Raw genomic sequence first — 17,670 nt, 5'->3', positions numbered from 1 at the left:
TGCTGGGACTCCTTCCTCGACCCAGAGCTCCGTCAGTAGACTGCTGGGACTCCTTCCTCGACCCAGAGCTCCGTCAGTAGACTGCTGGGACTCCTTCCTCGACCCAGAGCTCCGTCAGTAGACTGCTGGGACTCCTTCCTCGACCCAGAGCTCCGTCAGTAGACTGCTGGGACTCCTTCCTCGACCCAGAGCTCCGTCAGTAGACTGCTGGGACTCCTTCCTCGACCCAGAGCTCCGTCAGTAGACTGCTGGGACTCCTTCCTCGACCCAGAGCTCCGTCAGTAGACTGCTGGGACTCCTTCCTCGACCCAGAGCTCCGTCAGTAGACTGCTGGGACTCCTTCCTCGACCCAGAGCTCCGTCAGTAGACTGCTGGGACTCCTTCCTCGACCCAGAGCTCCGTCAGTAGACTGCTGGGACTCCTTCCTCGACCCAGAGCTCCGTCAGTAGACTGCTGGGACTCCTTCCTCGACCCAGAGCTCCGTCAGTAGACTGCTGGGACTCCTTCCTCGACCCAGAGCTCCGTCAGTAGACTGCTGGGACTCCTTCCTCGACCCAGAGCTCCGTCAGTAGACTGCTGGGACTCCTTCCTCGACCCAGAGCTCCGTCAGTAGACTGCTGGGACTCCTTCCTCGACCCAGAGCTCCGTCAGTAGACTGCTGGGACTCCTTCCTCGACCCAGAGCTCCGTCAGTAGACTGCTGGGACTCCTTCCTCGACCCAGAGCTCCGTCAGTAGACTGCTGGGACTCCTTCCTCGACCCAGAGCTCCGTCAGTAGACTGCTGGGACTCCTTCCTCGACCCAGAGCTCCGTCAGTAGACTGCTGGGACTCCTTCCTCGACCCAGAGCTCCGTCAGTAGACTGCTGGGACTCCTTCCTCGACCCAGAGCTCCGTCAGTAGACTGCTGGGACTCCTTCCTCGACCCAGAGCTCCGTCAGTAGACTGCTGGGACTCCTTCCTCGACCCAGAGCTCCGTCAGTAGACTGCTGGGACTCCTTCCTCGACCCAGAGCTCCGTCAGTAGACTGCTGGGACTCCTTCCTCGACCCAGAGCTCCGTCAGTAGACTGCTGGGACTCCTTCCTCGACCCAGAGCTCCGTCAGTAGACTGCTGGGACTCCTTCCTCGACCCAGAGCTCCGTCAGTAGACTGCTGGGACTCCTTCCTCGACCCAGAGCTCCGTCAGTAGACTGCTGGGACTCCTTCCTCGACCCAGAGCTCCGTCAGTAGACTGCTGGGACTCCTTCCTCGACCCAGAGCTCCGTCAGTAGACTGCTGGGACTCCTTCCTCGACCCAGAGCTCCGTCAGTAGACTGCTGGGACTCCTTCCTCGACCCAGAGCTCCGTCAGTAGACTGCTGGGACTCCTTCCTCGACCCAGAGCTCCGTCAGTAGACTGCTGGGACTCCTTCCTCGACCCAGAGCTCCGTCAGTAGACTGCTGGGACTCCTTCCTCGACCCAGAGCTCCGTCAGTAGACTGCTGGGACTCCTTCCTCGACCCAGAGCTCCGTCAGTAGACTGCTGGGACTCCTTCCTCGACCCAGAGCTCCGTCAGTAGACTGCTGGGACTCCTTCCTCGACCCAGAGCTCCGTCAGTAGACTGCTGGGACTCCTTCCTCGACCCAGAGCTCCGTCAGTAGACTGCTGGGACTCCTTCCTCGACCCAGAGCTCCGTCAGTAGACTGCTGGGACTCCTTCCTCGACCCAGAGCTCCGTCAATAGACTGCTGGGACTCCTTCCTCGACCCAGAGCTCCGTCAATAGACTGCTGGGACTCCTTCCTCGACCCAGAGCTCCGTCAATAGACTGCTGGGACTCCTTCCTCGACCCAGAGCTCCGTCAATAGACTGCTGGGACTCCTTCCTCGACCCAGAGCTCCGTCAATAGACTGCTGGGACTCCTTCCTCGACCCAGAGCTCCGTCAATAGACTGCTGGGACTCCTTCCTCGACCCAGAGCTCCGTCAATAGACTGCTGGGACTCCTTCCTCGACCCAGAGCTCCGTCAATAGACTGCTGGGACTCCTTCCTCGACCCAGAGCTCCGTCAATAGACTGCTGGGACTCCTTCCTCGACCCAGAGCTCCGTCAATAGACTGCTGGGACTCCTTCCTCGACCCAGAGCTCCGTCAATAGACTGCTGGGACTCCTTCCTCGACCCAGAGCTCCGTCAATAGACTGCTGGGACTCCTTCCTCGACCCAGAGCTCCGTCAATAGACTGCTGGGACTCCTTCCTCGACCCAGAGCTCCGTCAATAGACTGCTGGGACTCCTTCCTCGACCCAGAGCTCCGTCAATAGACTGCTGGGACTCCTTCCTCGACCCAGAGCTCCGTCAATAGACTGCTGGGACTCCTTCCTCGACCCAGAGCTCCGTCAATAGACTGCTGGGACTCCTTCCTCGACCCAGAGCTCCGTCAATAGACTGCTGGGACTCCTTCCTCGACCCAGAGCTCCGTCAATAGACTGCTGGGACTCCTTCCTCGACCCAGAGCTCCGTCAATAGACTGCTGGGACTCCTTCCTCGACCCAGAGCTCCGTCAATAGACTGCTGGGACTCCTTCCTCGACCCAGAGCTCCGTCAATAGACTGCTGGGACTCCTTCCTCGACCCAGAGCTCCGTCAATAGACTGCTGGGACTCCTTCCTCGACCCAGAGCTCCGTCAATAGACTGCTGGGACTCCTTCCTCGACCCAGAGCTCCGTCAATAGACTGCTGGGACTCCTTCCTCGACCCAGAGCTCCGTCAATAGACTGCTGGGACTCCTTCCTCGACCCAGAGCTCCGTCAATAGACTGCTGGGACTCCTTCCTCGACCCAGAGCTCCGTCAATAGACTGCTGGGACTCCTTCCTCGACCCAGAGCTCCGTCAATAGACTGCTGGGACTCCTTCCTCGACCCAGAGCTCCGTCAATAGACTGCTGGGACTCCTTCCTCGACCCAGAGCTCCGTCAATAGACTGCTGGGACTCCTTCCTCGACCCAGAGCTCCGTCAATAGACTGCTGGGACTCCTTCCTCGACCCAGAGCTCCGTCAATAGACTGCTGGGACTCCTTCCTCGACCCAGAGCTCCGTCAATAGACTGCTGGGACTCCTTCCTCGACCCAGAGCTCCGTCAATAGACTGCTGGGACTCCTTCCTCGACCCAGATCCGTCAATAGACTGCTGGGACTCCTTCCTCGACCCAGATCCGTCAATAGACTGCTGGGACTCCTTCCTCGACCCAGATCCGTCAGATCCGTCAATAGACTGCTGGGACTCCTTCCTCGACCCAGATCCGTCAATAGACTGCTGGGACTCCTTCCTCGACCCAGATCCGTCAATAGACTGCTGGGACTCCTTCCTCGACCCAGATCCGTCAATAGACTGCTGGGACTCCTTCCTCGACCCAGATCCGTCAATAGACTGCTGGGACTCCTTCCTCGACCCAGATCCGTCAATAGACTGCTGGGACTCCTTCCTCGACCCAGATCCGTCAATAGACTGCTGGGACTCCTTCCTCGACCCAGATCCGTCAATAGACTGCTGGGACTCCTTCCTCGACCCAGATCCGTCAATAGACTGCTGGGACTCCTTCCTCGACCCAGATCCGTCAATAGACTGCTGGGACTCCTTCCTCGACCCAGATCCGTCAATAGACTGCTGGGACTCCTTCCTCGACCCAGAGCTCCGTCAATAGACTGCTGGGACTCCTTCCTCGACCCAGATCCGTCAATAGACTGCTGGGACTCCTTCCTCGACCCAGATCCGTCAATAGACTGCTGGGACTCCTTCCTCGACCCAGATCCGTCAATAGACTGCTGGGACTCCTTCCTCGACCCAGATCCGTCAATAGACTGCTGGGACTCCTTCCACGACCCAGATCCGTCAATAGACTGCTGGGAATCCTTCCTCGACCCAGATCCGTCAATAGACTGCTGGAACTCATTTTCTTTGATCAAATTAGCACTCTGCACCTTATTAATGTAACAGAGGTTGTTTGCAGAGCTAGCCTTGCATGAATAGTATTCCTGCCTGAGACTATCTGACCTCTGTTTAGACCAAAAAGAGACCTAGAGCTCAGCAAGCTAATATGATCTTGAGTTGCAAAGACAGCCTGGATTGCATTTGCGATTAGTGACACTACAGCTACACGTTTCAGCTCTGAACTTGAATACGTGGTTTGATATGCAGCTGCTTGACATTTCCGAGCCGGTTGTCTAGCTCTCCTCCGCTGCTCGGTCATAGACGACTGTTGACATCAGGGTGATCATTAGGCCCTTGCCTCAGGGCCCGGGGCCAGGCACAATAACACTGCTGGCAGAGGATCAGAGGTAGTCTGCCTGGCCCCAGTGACTCAGAGTGGGGTGGATAACAGTCCCATTCCACAGCATCTGGTTGGGTGGAATTGTGGGACGGGGTGGTGAATCTGACTAATCTGGCAGCGCAAGCTGTAAACAACAATAATTTCATGCTTGGGACATTAACTTATTGAGTACACACTGAAACATGACTATAGTTTATATGAGAAAAACTGTATAAACCTCACTCGGAATGTAAGTTTTGTCATAAAATGCAGCTTCACTAATCTCCCCATCTGAGATATCTACTGCAGCCCTCATTCTCCACCCGTTCTCCTAATCACATTCTGTTAAAGATCCCCAAAGCACACACATCCCTGGGTCGCTCCTCTTTTCAGGTCGCTGCAGCTAGCGACTGGAACGAGCTGCAAAACCCCTCAAACTGAACAGTTTTATCTCAAATCGCTTTATTCAAAGACTCAAATCACAGACCCTCTTACTGACAGATGTGGCTGCTTCGCGTGATGTATTGTTGTCTTTACCTTCTTGCCCTTTGTGCTGTTGTCTGTGCCCAATAATGTTTGTACCATGTTGTGCTGCTGCCAGGTTACTGCCGTTGTTGTTGTCATGTGTTGCTACCATGCTGTTGTTTTTTTAGGTCTACCTTTATGTAGTGTTGTGATGTGTGTTTTATCATATATATATATATATATATATATATATATATATATATGAGAGAGATTTTTTTTATCCCAGCCCCTGCAGGAGGCCTTTTGGTAGGCCGTCATTATAAATAAGAATGTTCTTAACTGACTTGCCTAGTTAAATAAAGGTTCAATCAAATCAAGCATACTTTCACAACATATCTTTGGTGAGAGGAAGATATTACAGAGTGCCTCATGCCCTGCTGTACAACAGGGTTCCCCAACTGAAGACCCGCAGGCTGAATTTGGCCCGCGGGTGATCTTTTTTGGCATCCCCATGTTCTCTGAATAAAAAAATAACTTTTTATTGTTGGACATAACACCAGCAAATCAGCTCTGTTTGATTTTAACTTTGAAAATCTGTTCCAAAGTATTCGCACACATAAGAGATATTTGTGATCGTACACAAATGTAAGCAAGGTTTGAAATTATTATGTTTTAGTCAAATATTATATCTGTTTGGGCTTCTTGCGGTCTATTTGCAGTCAACAAATAATTTGTAATTATGTTCCAGTCCCCTGACCACCCACTCAAGAAAAATAAAAAGGCCCGCGGCTGAATGTAGTTGATGTACAACCGCTGCTAGGCCAGATAGAAATCTGTTACACAACATAAGACGTTGGGCTCTGCTTCCCTCCATCCCAAGGGCTCCTGAAGCTTAAAAGAGTCTGTGTTCTGATCACTTTCCCAGGCCGGCCCGGCCCACCGATCCCCCTTCATTAGTTCTCTTTGTTATCCCTCTAATCCCTTCTTTCACAGCCTCAGACCTGGCGCAGCGCCAAGCGCCGATCTGCCCAGTCAGTGTCGCCCCCTCCTTTCCAACCACACACTAAGAGATATTTCACTTGCTACAGTGTAAAGAAGTCACAGAAGGGAGAAGCAAGCCCAAATCCATATTACCTTTCCCTTAATCCCAGGCCAGAAGAGGGTTGCCATATCTGAATTATTTTCTGAATGTGATATCTATGCACACCTCCAAATCAAACTCTCATCCCTACACCTAGGATTTTCAGGTAGATCTATGAGAACAGAGTGGATTGATGTAAGAACGATTGTGACCTTTTCCCATGTATATAGGACCATATTGTAATAGGTATACAGGAAGTGCATTGGGTTCCAGTCGGAATTGGGCACAGATCTGACTGATACCATGTTCGGATAAGGATGTGGCCAAACATTCCTGGTCTGAACGTAAAGGAATGTTAAGAGGGTTCAGGGAGGTGCAGGATGTCTGCTATGATAAGCAAAGGGATGGGGGAAAAACTAGCCTTCATCAGATCAGGGAGGCGCACAATTGGCCCAGCATCGTTAGGGGAGGGTTTGGCTGGAGTAAGCCGTCATCGTAAAATAATCATTTGTTGCCTAGTTAAATAAAGGTTCAATTTTTTAAAAATCGAACACCTGCTGCTGAAAATGACTCAATATTTCAGGGCTTTTATGTTTGTTTTCTAATTTTACATTGACCTCTACAATGGAGAGTGAGACACTCATCCCCAACCCTCACTGAGGGACGTACCGTGTACCATGTTACAATTCGTCTTGAGGATAGCCAGGAGAAAATGTGACAAATTTGCCCAGCAGAGTGTTATTCCACTTCATATTAGGGAATTGCAAAGCTATCAGCTTCCAAATTGAGACAGCCCACCACAGTCAGAGTTTCCCCAACTACCTGTTCTATAGAGACTATAAGCCTCTGACATGGATCCCTGAGGCTTGTATCACTAGGGAGAACCAGCAGCACATCAGTCATTGTCAGGCCTTCCTCTCAGCGTGAGATAAATGCAATCCACTGAGAGGAGAGAAACATTCCTCAGGGGCCTCATGCGGTCAACACAATAGATAGGACAAAAGCAGCCGACAGCCTGAGGTGATGTAGAGGGAGACTAATATCAACAGCATCTATAGACACATGAATACTTTAGAATTGGATCCACAGAGTGTAGAAGACAAAGGACACATACTTCAGTGGTCATAGAACTGCTTAGACTGGTGAGTCCTCATGAGTCATGATACAACATAGACAGACAAACCAGGCAGAAAGATAGACAGACAGGCAGACGGACAACAAGAACACACAAGATGGAGACACGACAGAACACAAAAAAAATACAGACAAAGAACAACAAGGTAAAAATGTCACTCCTGAAATAACACAATCGACACAATGAACGGCAGCCATATTGAAATCTAACAAGAAGTGTCACTCACCTATCTGGTTGTACATCTTGAAGGCAATGTCAAACTGTAGGATGACCAGCATAAACTGGAACCAGGGGCTCATCTCTTTGTTGGGCAGGGGGATATGGACGGCAAATACAATGTTGTTTGCCTCGATCTTCTTGGCCATGGCCTCATCAAAGTCCCGGATCTTGTCACACTGGTTAGGGCCCCAGGGCATGAACCATTTGGTGCTCTGATGGTGTTTGACCGTGTCCACACATTTGGTAGCCAGGTAGTGGACTGCTGTGGTGGGGCTGGGAGCTACAGGGAGAGGAAAAACAGACGTTAGCCTGGGTAATTGCTTGCTAGGTTACATTGGTAGCTAACCTAGATACATAAATAGTTATATTTATCTGTCACCTTTTGTGTAGGAAAATAAATACATCTATATTTTATGAAATTAGCAGTAAATAGTATTTGGGGGATTTAAATGGTCATTTTTGGTTGCTGACCACATCGTTTCACAATTTAGTTGCAGTTCTTATTTCAATGCTCTGTGTGTAACCTTTTCTTATTATGCTGAAAAGTGCCATATTCAAGTCCATTGGTTCCCGAGTGGCGCAGCGGTCTAAGGCACTGCATCTCAGTGCAATGGGCGTCACTACAGGTTTGAATCCAGACTATAACATCCGGCCATGATTGGGAGTACCATACGGCGGCACACAATTGGCCCAGCGCCGTCAGTCATTGTGAATAAGAATTTGTTCTTAATATATATGCCATTTAGCAGACGCTTTTATCCAAAGCGACTTATAGTCATGTGTGCATACATTCTACGTATGGGTGGTCCCGGGAATCGAACCCACTACCCTGGCGTTACAAGCGCCATGCTCTACCAACTGTGCTACAGCTGAGCTACAGCTACTGGCTTTTTTTTATTTTTTATGTTAATCTATAATGTGTGACAAAGTGTGTATATTTTCAGTGAATTCATAGTTAGGCTGATGGTAAAGTTGAAGACAATCCATTTCCAAACTCATAATCAAAGCTTTGTTCTGGAGATGAAGATGTGTCATACACCTATTAAGATCAACAAAGTAGACATACATGAAGACATCTTTCTGTGGTTTTTCTTTATTGTCAAACAGTCAAATAGAATATCACCCAAAAAATGAAGAAGTTGCATTTTAGATCAAACCTAGCCTGCTCTAACAAAGTGGCAATTATTTCCAAACATGTTGACAGAACACCCTGTAGCAAGGCCCAATCCTTTTGAAGCTAGCTGTCAGGAAATTCCCCAGTACACAATACTGTAATGTATTGGTAATAGGTAAGAACATGGTCCATGCCCTCAGGGCCAGAGGAAGATGTCAGCCACAGCCAGAAAAGCATGAGTGACTTCTCCCTTCATCAATATATCCCCCGACATCCAGGGATAATACACGAATCCCTCTAGGATTACATCATGCCACTATAATCAATGATTAGCTCAAAGGGAAGTCATTTGAGACACCTACAACAATGCAATGTTTCACATTAGTTACTTACATGCTCAAATATCATACACCTTTAATGATTTATCCACAGATGAAAACAGCTAAAACAAGGAAACCTTTCCGATTGCGAGGCCCTGGTCTGTGCAGATGGTCTCCATTACCAGCTGATGTCGAGCCAATTTATTTACTCTCAATAGAGTAACTGAAAAAACATACCGTGGCATAAAAGCACCCTCGAGGCTAGGCCTTTGGCACCCGCTTCATAAAACTAATCAGGCCATCAACTATCTGTGTGTGTGTGTGTGTGTGTGTGTGTGTGTGTGTGTGTGTGTGTGTGTGTGTGTGTGTGTGTCTTAACTAGGTGTGCCTGTATCACCTCACAAAGGACTACTCAGGAACAAGCACACAGACGCACCAAATTGAATTAAACCAGCTCTACGGAACCCCTCAGAGTTCAATTATCCCGGGACCCTAAGATTCCGGGCACACACCGCTCCTCCAGTTTCTACCCTAGTGTGTCCGCCTCTCTGCCCAGTGACCTCATGCTGTGTCGGAGTTGTCCAATAACGGGGAGACGAACGCCTTTCTACTCAATTACCCTGGCTGGCCCCGGCCACCGAGCAAATACAAAAGCATCAGGCTTCATTAAAACTATCTAAGGCAGCATCCCAAACAAGCTCACTTATTTCAGTAGCCATCCAGCTCTGGAGAAGAGACTGACTGAGTGGAGAAAGTTTCCCCCCAAATTAACTAGAGATATGAATCTGTAACAGGCCTCATAGGACTCAACTATTGTGACATTGAGCTTGTGTAGGAGTATCTGTGTGAGTGTGTAGGCACATGGGGGAAAAAGCTGACAGCAACTCTGATGTCGTACTTCAGGCAGAACACAATTTTGACAGCTGTGTGTGTGTGTGTGTGTGTGTGTGTGTGTGTGTGTGTGTGTGTGTGTGTGTGTGTGTGTGTGTGTGTGTCAGTGGGGAGTAGAGCCATGCAAATGGAACCAGCAGGAGAAGAGGAAATATGCAACGCTTAGAGGGGTTTGGGAGTTGAGGGGGTTGCAAGAGGGGGGAAGAAAGAGATGGTGCCTGCCTGGGGCCACGGAGACAGACAAATGAGGGAAAGGAGGACAGCAAACATTCTGTATTCAATCAAAGTGAAGTTAAAAGATACACACCAATTCCTATGGTGTTTTACAGGAATATTGGAAAAACAAACTCATACGCCAATGAGTAAGTGAATTAACTCGATACTTTATAATACGTTTTCTGAAATAGGAAAGTCGTGTGTGTATTAATGGCAAATGTTAAAGTTTCAAAGACCACATTAAACCTTGCAACGTCAATACAGAGGAAACGATTGAGTTGGAGGCGAATAGCTTCTATTTTTCTTTAAACTTTGAAGAGTTCAAAACTTCGTTAAAGGCTACATTGTTAAAGTTATAGGAACAACTTAAAGGCAAGCCCTACAGTCGCCATAGTGTTCCATTTTATAACAAAACATAGCAGTGATTTTAAAAATTACCATACTCTCTAAAATGATAGTCTAAAGAACTAAGTTGTTTTCATTATTTGATACATAAAATATACGATCTATAAATCGTGATTATTCAACCGCATATATCGCATAACAAAGCCAAAGGTTGCAACATAAAGGAATACAATTGGGAAAAACCATGCTTACCAATCAAGCCTCCGACCATAAAAGAAAACGCTTGGAATAAAAGCAGAATCACTCCTACGATCACCAACTTTTTGGTGCTCATGTTTTCAATAATTGCCCCGGCCATCTTAAAAAGTTGAAGAAAAATCACGAGTAAGAAATCGAGAAGAAAGTCACCGCATCTAGCTAGTTCTCCAGCAACCAAGATTGAGGAAGGCTAACCCCGCACTGACTTGCTTGCCTTTCAACTTCGAAGGAATAAAGCAGAATCACATGACGGAATAGCACCCCTGCCTATCGCTGCGGAACACTACACTGAAGGATCTGTGGAGCGCCGCCGCATTGCAATAGAGATTCATCATGCAGGTTACCGAGTCACTAAATGCCCGAATCATAATAGCCCCCATTGTGCCAGGCCATGCAAAGGAAGCTTGAAAAGTGTTCTGATCTTAACTTGTTTCTTCCCTTCTTTGGAAATGTTAAAACTATATTACTTCATAAATGTCCATAGCCTTAATGTGTGACGTTTAATGGATAAGCTTATACAAAATGTTTCCTAAATTAAATGTATGAATATAGGATGAAGATATTTTATGTAAATTAATTGAATGCAAAGTATGGATTCAAGCCCTTTATGCAAATATTAAAGTCAATGCCCACTATACAGTTTTGTAGTGTGATCCCATCTCTGTAGGCTGTACCCAATACATTTTTTATACAGTACTGAGGCGAGATGCAGCGCGCGCGCAATGAGTGGGTGTATCTGGCACGGGCGCAGGCGGTAAGGACGAATAATTTACTGTGTCCCCATGCCACTTTACTTGGTGAAAAGACAAGCCGATATAGGCTGCAGTGAGAGCCCCGTTCACAGTGATAAGGGTGCACAACCTGGTCTCAGAGCATTTCGTATTTTTCTGTACATAAATCCCAGATACTCCTGGGTGCAAGGATAGCTATGTTTTTTTTGTTGCGTGTGCCAACTTTACACCTATGGATTTTGCGAGGTCAGAAAGAGTCCTAGCTACTGTAGTAGGAAACCTAGGATACATGTCGTTGTAATATATTATGGTGCCCTACCCAGAGCTTAATTTTATCCTGCCAGAACAGGACTGGCACCTCTCCATTTTGGACTGTTTTGTTTCGGAACCTATTTGGTCAGATCCGGTACCTCTCCTGGTATAAAAAAATATTTTCACCTTTTGCTATGTAAAAATTCTAACAAAATCGATCAAAGTTTATTCGAGTTGTCTCTTCGTTTGTTAATTATCCTGCCTACACAGAAAACATGTTGTGAAATGTTTTTATTTTCAGTGCGGGCTTAATCGACTCTAGGCCCGTGCTGAAAATCTACTTTTTCACAAAGGTTTTTTGATTCAAGGTTGGGCCAGCCCGGGTTCATGATTTACAAAACATTGTAACCTGTGTTTGAAACCAACGTGTGGCCGTGGCTGTGTGAGAAGCGCGCCAGTATCTCTCACATAACTAGAATGAGTTGAACTTTCTATGATCTCTCTCCCTCTCTGCTCTAATTGTACTTCATCATTTATTTCCTTCTAGAATCGGGTGAAGGTTTCTGAAGGAACTGCAGCACCACAGATACATTTAAATACATTTGCAAAATGTATATAATTACTGCTGTCTGTTCAGAAATAAATTAAATCATTCAGAATAGCCTACAACACCATAAGGCCTATAACTTAGCCACAGAGGATAAATGGCTTATTTTTACAAATAGGCTAGCTGTGGATTGTAGCCCAATAACAAGGAGTAGCCTACAGTCTGGGAATGCGAGACAAATCTGTCAGTGAAAAAACAGCATGCAGACAAAACAGGCCTTTAGCAATATTTCAAATACAATCGAGGGAAAACACAGGTTGGAAAGCAAATGGCTCCTGCTGAAAAGAGAAGATTCTATGCTGTAGGCTACCAAAATATTTGATCAACTTCCAAAAATTGAGATAAGCTTTCGGGATGAGCCCATCAGCCATCACCAGAGAGTGGGATGAGTATCATTGGGTGAGTCAGCGAAACTGGAGAGCATTTTTAGGACTATAATTTCCTCCTCATATTGTACCCTACAATATAATTGTCTCCACACACCTAGACCTGGGATATTGATGGATTCAAGACAAGGTCGTTTTCATTGATCTCAGTGTCAAAGTAGCCTGCCATTTCGATCATTTATTTGTGAGGTATTAAAAAAGATTCTGCCAGTCTCAAATCAGGTAAAATTATGTAGAATTGCATGAAATGTATTTATAAAAAAGCAAAAATGTTCCGGGACCTTAGGATACTAAAAATATTCCCCATGTGTACAACTTCTGTAAGTGCCTCTACTCCATGGCTCTATGCCACTTTTTTCTCATGTGTTCCTGGACCTCAAAACTCCCTAGGTCACCTGCAGGTCACCTCCTCTCACGGCTCACTTTTTGGTCCAGCACCTCCAGATTTACAAATCAAGCACTGGACGTACATAAGATTAAAAGCCTACAATAACACATACTTTGGTGTAGGTGGCCTAACCAGAAGCTTTCAGCCTATTTAAAGGCTGTCATGTCATTTTTTTTGAGACAAGAGGCAAAAACCACCCAGTTTAACCTCCGAAGATTGGCAGTCAGAAATTCGCTGATGGCAGGGCCAGCAAACATTTAGGTGGCCAAAATTTGGGCACTCAAATCATCATAAAATGATCATATAAGCATAGCCTATCCTATGCCCTACTGTAATTTATTGCACACAACAAATCATGTAACATATGATTTCACATTACAGACCAAATAGTCTTGTAGGCCTAGGTAAATCCATGACTCTTACATCTAACATATGATTTCACATTACAGACCAAATAGTCTTGTAGGCCTAGGTAAATCCATGACTCTTACATCTAACATATGATTTCACATTACGGACCAAATAATCTTGTAGGCCGAGGTAAATCCATGACTCTTACATTTAACATGTGACTCACATAGACTTACATATAATAAACTATAGGCCTGTAATTAATAGACTATGGGACTAGAATATAATGCCCTGAAATAACAGTAATAATCACAATAGGCTTGTCAACCTCTCACTGGCTCAGTGACCAGAAGATAGTAGGCTAGGCTCAACGACCAGGAGATAGAAGGCTAGGCTCAACGACCAGGAGATAGAAGGCTAGGCTCCACGACCAGGAGATAGAAGGCTAGGCTCAGTGACCAGGAGATAGAAGGCTAGGCTCAACGACCAGGAGATAGAAGGCTAGGCTCAGTGACCAGGAGATAGAAGGCTAGGCTCAGTGACCAGGAGATAGAAGGCTAGGCTCAATGACCAGGAGATAGAAGGCTAGGCTCAACGACCAGGAGATAGAAGGCTAGGCTCAGTGACCAGGAGATAGAAGGCTAGGCTCAGTGACCAGGAGATAGAAGGCTAGGCTCAATGACCAGGAGATAGAAGGCTAGGCTCAACGACCAGGAGATAGAAGGCTAGGCTCAGTGACCAGGAGATAGAAGGCTAGGCTCAACGACCAGGAGATAGAAGGCTAGGCTCAACGACCAGGAGATAGAAGGCTAGGCTCAGTGACCAGGAGATAGAAGGCTAGGCTCAGTGACCAGGAGATAGAAGGCTAGGCTCAGTGACCAGGAGATAGAAGGCTAGGCTCAGTGACCAGGAGATAGAAGGCTAGGCTCAGTGACCAGGAGATAGAAGGCTAGGCTCAGTGACCAGGAGATAGAAGGCTAGGCTCAGTGACCAGGAGATAGAAGGCTAGGCTCAACGACCAGGAGATAGAAGGCTAGGCTCAGTGACCAGGAGATAGAAGGCTAGGCTCAGTGACCAGGAGATAGAAGGCTAGGCTCAGTGACCAGGAGATAGAAGGCTAGGCTCAGTGACCAGGAGATAGAAGGCTAGACGGCTACAAATGTAACCATAGGAGACACATGCACTTTTTAAATTACTCTGCCATTTTAAAAGTTATGTCCCCCTGTTCTTGACTTTTCATAAATAAGTCTAACACACTATCATTGTTAGAATCTTAATATCACAAACAGAATGTACTGTAATTTACACAGAGGCAAAGAAACAGAGTGGTGTGCATCTCGGAAAGCACAACTTGTTTGTCCTTGTCATCAATGGGCTGTTGCAGCAGATGATTTACACTCCTATCAGTTAAGAAGAATCAGCGCCAGTGCGCAAGCGATCAGCAACACTGGACAATTGAGAAGTGGACAAACATCGCCTGGTCCAACGAATCCCAGTTGCTGATGGCAGAGTCAGGATTTTACATTAGTCCATGGCCCCATCCTGCCTGGTTTCATCAGTACAAGCTGGTGGTGTACCGCTGTCCAATCTGCAGAAACTGCATGATGCCATTACGTCAACATGGACCATAATTCAACAGCATTTTCTTGTAGAATCCATGCCCCAAATAATTCAGATTGTTCTGGAGGGAAAGAGGGGTCCAACCCGGAACAAGATGGCTGTACCTAATAAACTGTGTGTATCCCTTTCATTTCCCACCTCCTCCGTAATGCTTTCTATGAATTCTATCTGATGGTGTATGCATGTAGACCAGTGCTTGACTTGGACTGAAATAGGTGCCGGTACCATTAATATTTAGATGCAGGAACTCCTTAATACTTTTGTGGTAATAATAGGAGGTGCAGGAACTCAAGCAGAAGAACATTTGAGGTGCCGATACCCAGCTCCGGTGATCTCCTGCCCAAGTCAAGTACTGTGCTTAGGTATAAATACAAATAATGTCCCATTTGGAACACTGACAAGTAGAGCATAAAAACTATTTTGGTGGGCCAGGCTCCCCAGTGGGTGGGCCTGTGCCCACCCAGGCCCACCCGTGCTTATGCCCCTGGTGGTGGGAAAGAGCTGTCCATCACAGCTCCCACAAGACTGTCTGATGAGCTGTTTGATGAAGGGCACATGTCAATCACACCATGCGGCACTGCTATCAATGATTTATATATACACTAATGACCAACAGAGGGCGCTGTTTTGAAGCCAACGCACCTCCCCCATCTTTGGAATAATATATTTTGTAAGCTATAAAAATGCATTTATTAATGTCTATATTTGTTTTTGCCACATTTATTATATTATAGACATTTTAATGCATGCCATTAAATTATATTATCTGAGCTAAAAATAAATATAATTTTGTTACTGTCCCCCATATTGTTTTGTTTACATGTCATTTTTGCCTTGAAAAATGTAATTGAAATACTGTAGAATTCCATTCATTCCTATGGAGGACTGCTCCTACTGGGGAGTACCAATATGGCCGACCGGTGGCTTCAAAGCCAGCAGCATACTACCCTGCATCCCACTGCTGGCTTTCTTCTGATGCTAAGCAGGGTTGGCCTGGTTGGTCCCTGGATGGGAGACCAGATGCTGCTGGAAGTGGTGTTGGAGGGCCAGTAGGGATCACTTTTTCTTCTGGTCAACAAAAAATCAATCCCAATGCCTCAGGGCAGTGATTGGGGACATTGTCCTGTGTAGGGTGCCGTCTTTCGAATGGGACGTTAAATGGGTGTCCTGATTCTCTGTGGTCACTAAAGATCCCAAGGCAATTATTGTAGGGGTGTTAACCTTGGTGTCCTGGCTAAATTCCCAATCTGGCCTTCATACCATCACGGCCACCATCCCCAGCTTACAATTGGCTAATTTTTCCCCTGTAACTATTCCCCAGGTTGTTGTAAATGATCATGTGTTCTCAGTCAACTTACCTGGTAATATAAGGGTTAAATAAAAACAATACATAGCATTAACAATCCAGGGTTTATATTAATCATTGACTGCCACTGTAGATCTAAAGGTGGGAAGAAGGAAGACAACTCCGCCTAGCCAGGTGGTGTGTAAAAAGATAACATCCTCTTGAGGGAGTCTTCCGTTGTTGAGGTACTGTGGCTGTCTGTTCTCAGTTTTTTTCCACTATTTGACTAACTTCAGAGGAAAGATAAATGTTACATGGAAGAGGTTGTGCTGATGTTAAACGTATGATACCTTGGTCTGCTGTCGTTCCACCTGTCAACATAGAAAATATAGGCTACCAACGTGTTCTCACGTGTTTCTAGAGTTCCTCTAGAAATACTAGGAATTTATTGAAAAAGCCATCCATAATACTATTTCAGAATCATCGGAAGTAATGTAAAAAAAAAAAAGAAGAGCAGACATATTTCTCCGGCAGAGATATCCTGTTAAAATGCAGCATGCTTTCAAATGAGACCTAAGTCTCAATGGTAATCACATATCATGACTTCACAAAGTAGAACCAAATACCCGTTGGATTCAATAGACTACTGGAATAAACAGGCTCCAAAAGATAAGGTTTTTCTGTGCTCCAACAGCAGATAAAAAAGGCATGCTAGGTGAATGTTTCGTATGAGTCTAAAAGAGACAACGTTATGGCATAAAAACAAGTCTAATTAAAATAGCAGTCCAGGGTGTTATACTGGTACTCTGATCCAAAGAGCGAGGCGAGGGAATGACATGTGTATGTGTAAGTGCCAGATAGGTAAGGGGGTGGAGTTTGGCATTTAGAAGCGGGCATGGATTATCTTCAGAGGGTCTGTTTCCCACATTTTGGGGTCCCACGCCTGGAACCAGCCAGTGAAGGTTGGGGGTTCAGCCCCTTGTTTGATGGTGGTGATGGACAGTCCTCTGCGTCCAGAGGGGTCTGAGTCCACATAGTCCTTAGCTAGAGAGGGAGGGAGACATTAACAATGTCTACACTGTATTTCTGATCAATTTGATGTTATTTTAATGGACAAGAAATGTGCTTTTCTTTAAAAAACAAGGACATTTCTAAGTGACCCCAAACTTTTGAACGGTAGTGTGTGTATGTATATATATATATATATACAGTGGGGCAAAAAAAGTATTTAGTCAGCCACCAATTGTGCAAGTTCTCCCACTTAAAAAGATGAGAGAGGCCTGTAATTTTCATCATAGGTACACTTCAACCATGACAGACAAAATGAGAAAATACCAGCAAGTGTGTGAAAACCTTGTCAAACGTTTTCTGTAAGTCTTCACCTCTGTCAATTGCCAACAAAGGGTATATAACAAAGTATTGAGATGAACTTTTGTTATTGACCAAATACTTATTTTCCACCATAATTTGCAAATAAATTAATAAAAAAATCCTACAATGTGATTTTCTGGATTCTTTTTTTCATTTTGTCTGTCATAGTTGAAGTGTACCTATGATGAAAATTACAGGCCTCTCATCTTTTTAAGTGGGAGAACTTGCACAATTGGTGGCTGACTAAATGCTTTTTTGCCCCACTGTATATATATGACACACCTACTCATTCAAGGGTTTTACTTTATTTGTACTATTTTCTACATTGTAGAATAATGGTGAAGACATCAAAACTATG

The 17,670-nt window shown here is 46.1% G+C and overlaps 2 protein-coding genes across 2 annotated transcripts in view; both read right to left on the bottom strand.

Moving 5' to 3' along the window:
- LOC118394492 (protein wntless homolog) overlaps window positions 1–10,595 on the bottom strand; it is a 38,186-nt gene extending 27,591 nt beyond the window's left edge. Inside the window, exons 1-2 of the mRNA XM_052463469.1 lie at window positions 10,316–10,595; window positions 7,185–7,457 (exon numbers count right to left, since the gene is read on the bottom strand). Of these exons, the coding sequence (XP_052319429.1) occupies window positions 7,185–7,457; window positions 10,316–10,421 (379 nt within the window). The 5' untranslated portion in view covers window positions 10,422–10,595. The remainder of the gene's footprint in view (window positions 1–7,184; window positions 7,458–10,315) is intronic.
- Window positions 10,596–16,345: 5,750 nt separating this feature from the next.
- LOC118394490 (gelsolin-like) overlaps window positions 16,346–17,670 on the bottom strand; it is a 47,575-nt gene continuing 46,250 nt past the window's right edge. Inside the window, exon 17 of the mRNA XM_052463467.1 lies at window positions 16,346–16,985. Coding sequence (XP_052319427.1) covers window positions 16,825–16,985 — 161 coding nt within the window. The 3' untranslated portion in view covers window positions 16,346–16,824. The remainder of the gene's footprint in view (window positions 16,986–17,670) is intronic.

The sequence above is a fragment of the Oncorhynchus keta genome, chromosome 15 (assembly GCF_023373465.1).
Source record: "Oncorhynchus keta strain PuntledgeMale-10-30-2019 chromosome 15, Oket_V2, whole genome shotgun sequence".
Classification (NCBI taxonomy): Eukaryota; Metazoa; Chordata; class Actinopteri; order Salmoniformes; family Salmonidae; genus Oncorhynchus; species Oncorhynchus keta.
This window is presented reverse-complemented; position numbering and strand designations above follow the sequence as displayed.